The sequence below is a fragment of the Sardina pilchardus genome, chromosome 2, assembly GCF_963854185.1.
Source record: "Sardina pilchardus chromosome 2, fSarPil1.1, whole genome shotgun sequence".
Classification (NCBI taxonomy): Eukaryota; Metazoa; Chordata; class Actinopteri; order Clupeiformes; family Clupeidae; genus Sardina; species Sardina pilchardus.
Window position 1 is genome coordinate 25,298,042 of NC_084995.1, and position 11,774 is coordinate 25,309,815.

Below are 11,774 nucleotides of genomic sequence, written 5' to 3' on the forward strand. Positions count from 1 at the left end.
AATACTGAAACTAACCTAATATTACCTAATTTAAAATAACTACATTCGTGATAAGTATATATGATTACCTGACGTGGATTTTACCAAGAAGGCATATTGGCTGCCCTCTGTGTTTGTTTTGTAGTTGAGCCCATGAGTTGGGTAGGTCTGAGTTTATCTGTAGGCTTATTTATTTTCTAAACATGCACAGTAAGAACTATAGTTTGTACTGTTTGAGCGCATCTGGAAAATACGTAGGCTATAGCGATGCCCCCTAGGCTGTAACGAGAAATCGAAAAAAGGAAAGCCAGGAATTTCAAAACTTATAAATGCTTATTTTTTAGTAGGCCTTGGCCTACACGACAATAAACTTCACCTATAGCCTATATCACTTGCTTCATTACAACAAAAAGCTCTGTGAATATAAATGTGAAATTTTTCAGCAGATTGCTACTGCACATTTGGTTTTGAAAGACAAGCTAGGCTACTTTATGCTTCATAGGCCTACTCATAGACACTGCTGCATTTTGGTAAAATACCGACCACGGGTAGGCTTTAGTTTGCCAGGTGACGGACAGTTTTGAGAGCTTGGCTAAATGGCAAAAGTGTATTCTGAGAATGAGCCCCATTTAGTTAGTGTCACAATTGACACCTGCATTACTCTTGTACTGACAATCACAACTCAATCGTGTCAAGCTCAACTTTGACAAGCGTCTTAGCTTGTGATACACAATGAAGTCATGTTCTGCAGTGAAGCAGCGCACTTTCTGCCTTGGGTCCGGGGACTTTCCCCTAAGCTTCAATTCTAGAAACAAAGTTCTCCGGGTGTAGCTTAGTAAGCAGATCTTCAGAATACCCGGATGAACTGAAGGTACAAGAGTATTTTATTCCTCACAAAATGCATATACTTCTTAACAACGGTGGTTTAATAATGTACTTAGATTATTTTGTGTGTCAAGCAAAATTATTCTGATGTAAAACTACGCCTATAAACAAAATAACTTGTACAGTATTCGACGTGTTTAAAAGGGTTTTGTCTCGTTACAGTTTTTCCTTGTGCGTTTCAATGGTGACGTCAATGTTACTTCCGTATTTTTTTTTTTAACCGGTGTCACGCTGTTACCAAAGATCCTCCGCTTTAACCCTCTCTGCTGTTACCTTTCGCTGGCCATTAATTCAAAGATTTACACTTTCGATATCTAATAGATGAATAAACTCATTTTGGAAAATGTCATTTGAAATTCCAACACATTTCAAAGAGGGCTAGACCCTGCCATTTAGCTCTCAATTTAAAACATGAGATGTTCTAAAATAAGATGCAGAAAACATGACTTAAAAAAAATGAGCCAGCCTAATAGGCCTAGGCCTACGTTAATTAATCCAGGAAACCTCTGTCTTTTTTAAATAGTTATATTTAAAAAACATGCTTTATATGTCATGACATAATGAGGCCACAGGGTGGCTACAACATAAAACCAAAAGGCCAAAGCGATACGGGCTACCATGGCTTAAACACAGTCTGCTTTGCTCATTGTTTGCAATTCAGCAACACACTTCTTGCGAAGCACTACACACAATTTCTTACATTAGACTCTCTGTTCATAGGTGAAACCTCTTGTTGTCATTGGGAAAACATTTCCATTCAAGCAGATCAGATAATTGGTAATACCACACACATAGGCCTACACGAAAATGCTTGCAGAGAAAACTGAACACCAATCAGTTTGATGCTTAGCAGTATATAGATTCAAGGTAGTTATTGTGTACATGTTCAAGTGTGTACTTTTATATAGGGTATCAGGTCACAGTTCTGGCTATTGCCCCCATGCTCCCCATTTCTAAAACCCTTAACAGCCGAATTTTTTTCAGTGCGCCAAATGAAAGGTATATGACCCCTAACCTGCACACCTATTTTACAAGCAATGGAAGGGACATGCAGACACATTGGGTGCCTCTCATGTAGCGTTTACACGTCCTCCCTCGCTCCTCGGGCCTCGATCATCACTGATCTACATAAAGAAAGATAGAAGAAGGGAGATCCCTTGTTGCCACCCCATCATTCTTTATGTAGATCAGTGAGGATCGAGGCCAGAGGAGCGAGGGAGGACGTATAAACGCTGCATGAGAGGCACCTATTGAGGTGGGGTCAGTTCAAGGATATGGCTCACAAGATTACAGTATATGTTCCCCGTTTCCTAGCCCGAGAAGAAACCTGCGATGTCGAAGAGGACTTGTGACCAAATCTGAACAGAAGGTCGGATACACAAACATAAACATATACAACATCAAATGTTGAAAATTAAAATTGGGACTATTTCATGGAATGCTCATTTAGCAACATGTTTGTTGGGACAGGGAATGTGACAAAATGGTCATTTAACACAATTCTGTAAATGTTTAGGAGCTGAGGAGAGTTGCTGTTTTGAGAATGAAATGTTACTGCCCAATTTCAGTCGCTCAACAGAATGGGGTATTCGTAGTCATGTTTTTCATTCATGAAGGTTTTCCTGTAACATGGCAAGATCTGGACAGAACAGGACGATGTGGAGAAATATCATCAGGACTATATGGTCCTTTTCGGAATAACATGCTTAAGTAAGTAAGTATGTAGAGTTTACGGTACATAAACATCTATGGATGGAGCATCAAACTGCTCAAAATGATTTTCTTTCAGAAACAGGTCTGGTTTTAAGTCAAAGACTACAGCCATCCCGTATTGTTTTTTCAGTCCAGTCCCTTGTCCCTCCCCCTGTTACAGCCCTCAAAGATTTCTGGATTCTCTGAATACTTTTTAATGAATATGAGATGATGAAATTCCCAATTCTTTGCAGTTTCATGTTGAAGCATTATTATATCGTTTCACTATTTGCCCACATACAGTAGGTTTACACAAAGTGATGAATACCTCCACACCTTCCCTTCTGAGAGACTCTGCCTCTCTGTGAGTTGCGAAATGTTCTTACTTTTTCAGCTTTCCAGCCTTTTGTTGCCTCTGTCCCAACTTTTTTGAGACATGTTGCTGGCACCTTATTCAAAATGTGCTTATGTGCTTAAATATTTACAATTTGTGCAGCTAAATATGGTTTTACAAGAATGAAAAAGTAGAGAGATCCGAGGCACTCAAAAAATGATGCATATAAAAAGTTTTTATTTTCGACTACATAAACATGCTTAAGTGTTTCGCATTGGTGAGGCTACCCTAATTGATTGATCTGCTCAGAAAGAGTGGCAAACACACAGCCATTTTAGAACTGCTCTGATGAAGGGCAGCTTGGCTGAAACGTGTAAGCATGTTTAAGTAGTCGAAAATATATTATAGGCCTATGCATCATTTTTTGAGTGCCTTGGATCTCTCTACTTTTTCATTATGTAGAATATGTGGATTTACACCTTGCAGCACACCAAAACAGACCTGTTTTTTTTTACTATGGTTTTACGAGATTTGCAAATGATCACATTTTCTTTTTTATTTGCATTTTACACCATGTCCCGACTTTTTTGGAATTGATTTGGGGCTGCTCTGCCTCACCCCATGCAAGTCCTTCTTGAGTTAGATGTTTTAAAATACACCAACAAATACATATTTTATGTAAAAGACTACCCAAATGCACTGCTAAATCCTTGAAACTAATTGGTTGGAAATAGATTGTTGAGTCTTATAGTCAGGTATCAGCTATAGCCTATTTGTGACAGTTATATGACACAAAAATCAAACAGCCACATTGTGATTTCAACTTTATTGCTAAAACTTAGCAGAAATCATAAATTCATCTCAATAAGTTTTCTTGGTAACAGAGATGGGTCCAATGGCTGTTTCTCCCCAAAGTTCACCTGGTTAGTAAAGGAAGAGGGTAAATCAAAAATGCATACCAGACTGAGATTGAAAATAGTTAGGCCTAAAAAAAATGTCCCCATCAGCCTTACCTTGAGTGTTTTTGTTTTGTTTACCACCACCACCACCAACGCCACCGCCGCCGCCGCCAGCACAGTTTGAGTCACAGCAGCTGCACACTTCGTTAGAGCCTCCAGCTGATGCCCATCTGCAAACAAAAGACCCAGCAGATGTGATGCGTGTTTTAAACTGACTATGGCAGCACTGGGCTCTGTGTTTAGTAGCAGACATACCCTCCTCCAATGTAGTTACAGGCCTTGTGTTGAGAATCCCTGGGGGTTGTGGCAGCAGTGGCTCTAAGTCTGCATGTAATGACAATCTGTAAATGAAAACTTAATGTCAGTGTTCATGATAATGTGATTTGGGGGGGTACATACATATATTTTATATACAGTTATTGTTTTATTGTTTTATTATTTATGTGTCCTCAAGCCCACCATGACCGCATTGCAGTTTTACGGACTCACCCGGTCATAATTGTTAAATCTGAAGGCTTCTATCGCGAACTGAAGTCTGTCATCAGCAGTGCGCTGCATAAATCGTGAGCTGGAGCCTGTGACCTTGGCATCGTTCATACACCTGGGGAAACATAACTCCTAAATAAATGAATCACCTGCATGAAGATAAAAGCCATCACTGCATATTTCAGATGGCCTCTGTCAGATGTGACATGACAACACATTAAGGGGGAATTTGACACTTACAAAATGTGAGGTGCACTATGTCAAAGTGTTTTAAATTCGAGGCGTTCAGGGTGCCTCCCCAAAAAGGCGAGGCACAGCAGGCGTAGAAAACACCTAAATGCCTACTGTCAGTATAAAAATCAGCCGCTTCCTGTCTGATTGCCCCTAAACAAAGGTGTAAAAAACGTAGTTGACCAACCAAGTACACCGACAGAACAACAGTTCTCTCTCACCCATAGTTGTCAATGACATTGTAGGTGGGTGCCATGTCTGCAACATCAGCTCTAGCCACACAACTTTCCACATACACACGAAGGGGAACATGGTAGAACTGCATGACAGAGGCTTCAATGTAGATCATTTCACCCAAATAGAACTCCGTTGTAGATCTTATGGATACAAAGTTGTCTGTTAGGGACAAAAACAAATTCAGTCAATCTGAAGATGATTTCCTTAGCTCCTCACTACAGCCTCTGGGGGTGCTGAATTTATATTTTTTCAAAACCATAATGTGTTTTAGAATATTTGTAATTTTCTCTCTGTTGGAAATGTCCTGTGGATTATGTCAAGACATGCAATTGTGAAGTATTTCTTACCCGTCATGAGTTTCAGAGAGAAGAGGAAGATCTCCTCATTAGTCAGAATAGCAGAGTATGGCATCCAGGCAGGGATCAAGACATCACTGCTTACATAATGGTGCCTGAAGTTTGGGGGGAAAGTACATGTTTAGCTGATCTTCAGGGAATTATCCTGGTGTTTTTCCACAAAGACCTCATATCAAAATAAGTAGTAGAAAGTGACATGTGAAATAGACATTGCTATGCTGCCCTACCTCTGATAGTGGCACTCAAGACCAACTACGGCACCAGTAGTCCGAACAATGTTAGTGTTTGGATAAGGTTGTGGCGCATATATAATCGTGAAGGTGTAAATCAATTGATCGTTGGTTGTCTGTGAAAAAAGAACATCTTCAGGCATTTTTGTCTTTCAAAGGAGAGCAAGGATACAATATCTGTTGTTACAGGACTTACAGTCAGAACACTGCCGCAGCTATGCAGGTCAGACTGGAGCAGCAGCTTTTTAGCATTCGGGTCTTGTGCTGCCACTCCACAGCCTCCAAGTGTTATATCAGATGGATTTATCATCTGGCCAGTTTTGAAAAAGTCCATGTCCACCTCAGCGAGCACCTGATTCTCCTCACACCGAATCTTGATGCTGTCGGGAATGGTGGGAGTCCTGAGATCCACCGTGACGCCTTCTTCCAAAGGCACCATTACCTTTGGGAATTTCCATGTCATGGGTCTCAGGGGTATTGATGGCTTGGTCTGTTCTTGGTTTTCGGTCTTGCCACCAGGAGGAGGAGGTCTCGGTCTCTGGGTATTCTGGGTATTCTGGGTATTCTGGGTATACTGAGCTTCAGACAGACTGACCAGTGCATTAAGCACCACCAGCCCGACAGCAATCACCTTGAGCCCCATGCTGCTAACACAGAGATACACAGAGATTTGTTTAGCAGCTCATTTTATAGCTGAGGAAGATCAATAAACTCCACCCTTTGGTGTCAAGGGTGGTATTGCACACTGAATACACAAGAACAAGATGACACAACCCATAAATGTGATGGCATTTGCTGACCTTAGGCGTCTGCCATTTCGTTAAACTTCTCTGATGTGTATGTGAATGGAACAAGCTCACTGATGAAAGATAAATCTCATATTGTAATACAATAATACATAAAACTCATAGAGTATCTAGAGATTGAACAGAAACATTTGGGAAAAGCAGTCCAAAAAATACTGTTTAGCCTATTTACCTGCGATGTCGAAGAGGACTTGTGACCAAATCTGAACAGAAGGTAGGATACACAAACATAAACATACAACATCAAATGTTGAAAATTAAAATTTGGACTATTTCATGGAATGCTCATTTTGATTTTGATGCTAGCAACATGTTTCAAAAAGTTGGGACAGGGAATGTGACAAAAATGATCATTTAACAAAATTCTGTAAATGTTTAGGAACTGAGGAGAGTTAAGAGTTTTGAGAATGAAATGTTGTCCTAGCCTAGAAATCTAGACACACCCTAGCGGCCAAAAATATTTTTCTGTGTAGTTTGGCTTGCCAGGCTAAAGTTGTCCCATTACTGCCCAATTTCAGTCACTCAACAGAATGGGGTATTCGTAGTCATGTGTTTCATTCCATGATGTACCGACCTTAATTTGACCACTCTGGACTGCAGACCAGCCCACAGGCTCTTCCTCTTTGGAGAAATACTGTAGGCCTATATGTGTAGAATTCAGTTTGATATGGTTTTCCTGAAATGTTCAAGGTCTTCCCTGGAAAATATGTACAGTATGTTGCTCGAAACCTGTATACCTCATTCAGAATTGATTGTGCTTTGCCAGATGTGCAAGATGCCCATGCTATAATGCACCTAAACACCATCATAGATCATAGATGTTGGGTTTCAAACTGAAGAGTGCTATTGAAAATGTCTCCTTGAATGGGAGACACCGAGTTAAAATGTATTATATGCGCACTTTCTTCTTGTTCACATGTTTTTTTTATTTTTTTTTATTAAACTCTGGGGCCAGGGCTTCAAGTCTAGTTGTGTGTGTGTGTGTGTGTGTGTGTGTGTGTGTGTGTGTGTGTGTGTGTGTGTGTGTGTGTGTGTGTGTGTGTGTGTGTGTGTGTGTGTGTGTGTGTGTGTGTGTGTGTGTGTGTGTGTGTGTGTGTGTGTGTGTGTGTGACACCGAGTTAAAATGTATTATGTGCACACTTTCTTCTTGTTCACATGTTTATTTTCTTATTATTAAACTCTGGGACCAGGGCTTCAAGTCTAGTAGTGTGTGTGTGTGTGTGTGTGTGTGTGTGTGTGTGTGTGTGTGTGTGTGTGTGTGTGTGTGTGTGTGTGTGTGTGTGTGTGTGTGTGTGTGTGTGTGTGTGTGTGTGTGTGTGTGTGTGTGTGTGTGTGTGTTGTTTATAAAGTAACTATTTTATAGTTGAATCAGTTTTCCCTTCATGGTACGGGGGGGGGGGGGCAACATGGCAAGATCTGGACAGAACAAGATGATGTGGAGAAATATCGTCAGGACTATATGGTCCTTTTCGGAATAACATGCTTAAGTAAGTATGTAGAGTTTACACAAACATTTATGGATGGAGCATCAAACTGCTCGAAATGATTTTCTTTCAGAAATAAGTATGGTTTTAAGTCAAAGACTACAGCCATCGTTTTTCAGTCCAGCCCTCCCCCTGTTACAGCCCTCAAAGATTTCTCTGGATTCTCTGAATATTTTAATGAATATGAATGTAGATGATGAAATCCCCAATTCTTTGCAGTTTCATGTTGAAGAATTATTATTATATCATTTCATTATTTGCCCACACAGGTTTACACAAAGTGATGAATACCTCCACACCTTTCCTTTTGAGAGACTCTGTCTCTGGGATTATCTTTTTATCAAATGTGAAATGTTCCTACTTTTTCAGCTTTCCAGCATTTTGTTGCCCCCATCCCAACTTTTTTGAGACATGTTGCTGGTGCCATATTCAAAATGTGCTTATGTGCTTTATATTTATAATTTGTGCAGCTAAATATGGTTTTACGAGATTTGCAAATGATCACATTTTCTTTTTTTATTTGCATTTTACACCATGTCTCAACTTTTTTGGAATTGGGGCTGCTCTGCCTTGAGTTAGATGGTGTATGAAAAAAAAATTACGGATCCTGACAGCTTTAGTAGGCTACTGAAAACACCAACAAATACATATTTTATGTAAAAGACTATACCCAGATGCACTGCTAAATCCTTGAAACTAATTGGTTAGAAATAGATTGTTGAGTAGTCAGGTATCAGCTATCTGTGACAGTTATACCTATGACACACAAATCAATCAGCCACATTGTGATTTCAACTTTATTGCTAAAACTTAGCAGAAATCATAAATTCATCTCAATACATTTTCTTGGTAACAGTGATGGGTCCAATTTCTGTTTCTCCCCAAAGTTCACCTGGTTAGTAAAGAAAGAGGGTAAGTCAAAAATGCAGACCAGACTGAGATTGAACATAGTTAGGCCTAAAAAAAATGTCCCCATCAGCCTTACCTTGAGTGTTTTTGTTCTGAGTACCCTTACCACCGCCACTGCCGTCAGCACAGTTTGAGTCGCAGCAGCTGCACACTTCGTTAGAGCCTCCAGCTGATGCCCATCTGCAAACAAAAGACCCAGCAGATGTGATGCGTGTTTTAAACTGACTATGGCAGCACTGGGCTCTGTGTTTAGTAGCAGACATACCCTCCTCCAATGTAGTTACAGGCCTTGTGTTGAGAATCCCTGGGGGTTGTGGCAGCAGTGGCTTTAAGTCTGCATGTAATGACAATCTGTAAATGAAAACTTCATGTCAGTGTTCATGATAATGTGATTGGGGTTTGGGGGGTACATATATTTTATGTACAGTTATTGTTTTATTGTTTTATTACTTATGTGTCCTCAAGCCCACCATGACTGCATTGCAGTTTTACTGACTCACCCGGCCATAATTGTTAAATCTGAAGGCTTCTATCCCAAACTGAAGTTTGTCATCAGCAGTGCGCTGCATAAATCGTGAGCTGGAGCCTGTGACCTTGGCATCACTCATACACCTGGGGAAACATAACTCCTAAATGAATCACCTGCATGAAGATAAAAGCCATCACTGCATATTTCAGATGGCCTCTGTCAGATGTGACATGACAACACATTAAGGGGGCAATTTGACACTTACAAAATGTGAGGTGCACTATGTCAAAGTGTTTTAAATTCGAGGCGTTCAGGGTGCCTCCCCAAAAATGCGAGGCACAGCAGGCGTAGAAAACACCTAAATGCCTACTGTCAGTATAAAAACAGCCGCTTCCTGTCTGATTGCCCCTAAACAAAGGTGTAAAATCGTAGTTGACCAACCAAGTACACCGACAGAACAACAGTTCTCTCTCACCCATAGTTGTCAATGACATTGTAGGTGGGTGCCATGTCTGCAACATCAGCTCTAGCCACACAACTTTCCACATACACACGAAGGGGAACATGGTAGAACTGCATGACAGAGGCTTCAATGTAGATCATTTCACCCAAATAGAACTCCGTTGTAGATCTTATGGATACAAAGTTGTCTGTTGGGGACAAAAACAAATTCAGTCAATCTGAAGATGATTTCCTTAGCTCCTCACTACAGCCTCTGGGGGTGCTGAATTTATATTTTTTCAAAACCATAATGTGTTTTAGAATATTTGTAATTTTCTTTCTGTTGGAAATGTCCTGTGGACTATGTCAAGACATGCAATTGTGAAGTATTTCTTACCCGTCATGAGTTTCAGAGAGAAGAGGAAGATCTCTTCATTACTCAGCATAGCAGAGTACGGCATCCAGGCAGGGATCAAGATATCACTGCTTACATTATGGTGCCTGAAGTTTTGGGGGAAAGTACATGTTTAGCTGATCTTTAGGGAATTATCCTGGTGTTTTTCCCACAAGGACCTCATATCAAAATAAGTAGTAGAAAGTGACATGCAAAATAGACATTGCTATGTTGCCCTACCTCTGATAGTGGCACTCAACACCAACTACGGCACCAGTAGTCCGAACAATGTTAGTGCTTGGAAATGGTTGTGGCGCATATATAATCGTGAAGGTGTAAATCAATTGATCGCTGGTTGTCTGTGGAAAAAGAACATCTTCAGGCATTTTTGTCTTTCAAAGGAGAGCAAGGATACAATATCTGGTGTTACAGGACTTACAGTCAGAACACTGCCGCAGCTATGCAGGTCAGACTGGAGCAGCAGCTTATTAGCACTCGGGTCTTGTGCTGCCACTCCACAGCCTCCAAGTGTTATATCAGATGGATTTATCATCTGGCCAGTTTTGTAAAAGTCCATGTCCACCTCAACGAGCACCTGCTTCTCTTCACACTCAATCTTGATGCTGTCAGGAATGATGGGAGTCCTGAGATCCACCGTGACGCCTTCTTCCGAAGGCACTGTTACATCTGGGAATTTCCATGTCATGGGTCTCATGGGAATTGTTGGCTTGGTCTGTTCTTGGTTTGTCTTGCCACCAGGAGGAGGAGGTCTCGGTTTCTGGGTATTCTGGGTATTCTGGGTATACTGAGCTTCAGACAGACTGACCAGTGCATTAAGCACCACCAGCCCGACAGCAATCAGCTTGAGCCCCATGCTGCTAACACAGAGATACACAGAGATTTGTTTAGCAGCTCATTTTATAGCTGAGGAAGATCAATAAACTCCACCCTTTGGTGTCAAGGGTAGTATTGCACACTGATTACACAAGGAAAAGATGACACAACCCATAAATGTGATGGAATTTGCTGACCTTAGGCGTCTGCCATTTCGTTAAACTTCTCTGATGTGTATGTGAATGGAAAAACGTCAAAGAGCTCACTAATAAAATATAAATCTCATATTGTAATACAACTATACATAAAACTCACAGAGTATCTAGAGATTGAACAGAAACATTTGGGAAAGGCAGTCCAAAAAATACTGTTGAGCCTATTTCACTGAAACAGTCAATCACTCAAAAATATTATCACTAACCACAAACCAAAATGATCACATTCCAATATATCATTAGACAAAACATGATTGACCTATTATAAGGAAAAGCTTCCAAGTGGATTTCTCTTAGGCTATTTGAAATATTTCCATTAAACACCAAGACAAGCAATGATTATTAAAATAATAATAATAATAATAATTGGCTGGTTATCAAATCTATGTTGTAAAGAACTGCTAAGTGTTTATTCCGTCTTTGTTGAATGATCGTTTGTATTTGCGTGCTATGTTTTTGGGTGGAGGATGTGTGCTGAGCAGGGGGTCATGGTCACCTCTTAGGTTATGGCATCCTGACATTGTGAGTCCAGTTTCAGTCAGAAACCTGTGCCAGTCCATGTAGTCTTATTGAATCGATATGTGTTCACAGGATCACTCATTTATTTTGGTAATCGCTCATCCAAGGTGAAGACGGAGTCTCCAGGCTAACTTACAGTTGTGGTCATTTGTATACATATACATGCTAAAACTGCTAAAAGAGGTATAAAAATCATCTTCTGGAAATGTATCTTACTCCCTTAATTAAAAAAAAATGAAGAAAAATCCAACCATACACCAATTTTCTTTGTGAAGGAATAACGTATTGTAAATCAACAAATGTTCTTCCTTAAA

General features: G+C 40.3%; 2 protein-coding genes across 2 annotated transcripts; both read right to left on the reverse strand.

The window, feature by feature from the left end:
* Positions 1 to 3,701: 3,701 nt before the first annotated feature.
* LOC134067869 (zona pellucida sperm-binding protein 3-like) lies at positions 3,702 to 6,064 on the reverse strand. Its single transcript, XM_062523335.1, has 8 exons — positions 5,586 to 6,064; positions 5,387 to 5,505; positions 5,151 to 5,254; positions 4,788 to 4,962; positions 4,339 to 4,450; positions 4,105 to 4,190; positions 3,904 to 4,019; positions 3,702 to 3,810 (listed from the first exon to the last, which is right to left on the reverse strand). The coding sequence occupies exons 1-8, from the start codon at positions 6,030 to 6,032 to the stop codon at positions 3,752 to 3,754; spliced, it is 1,218 nt and encodes a 405-aa protein (XP_062379319.1). The 5' UTR covers positions 6,033 to 6,064; the 3' UTR covers positions 3,702 to 3,751.
* Positions 6,065 to 8,462: 2,398 nt separating this feature from the next.
* On the reverse strand, positions 8,463 to 10,792 carry LOC134067884 (zona pellucida sperm-binding protein 3-like). The gene is made up of 8 exons (XM_062523360.1): positions 10,332 to 10,792; positions 10,133 to 10,251; positions 9,896 to 9,999; positions 9,533 to 9,707; positions 9,089 to 9,200; positions 8,854 to 8,939; positions 8,665 to 8,768; positions 8,463 to 8,571 (listed from the first exon to the last, which is right to left on the reverse strand). The coding sequence occupies exons 1-8, from the start codon at positions 10,764 to 10,766 to the stop codon at positions 8,513 to 8,515; spliced, it is 1,194 nt and encodes a 397-aa protein (XP_062379344.1). The 5' UTR covers positions 10,767 to 10,792; the 3' UTR covers positions 8,463 to 8,512.
* Positions 10,793 to 11,774: the final 982 nt, after the last annotated feature.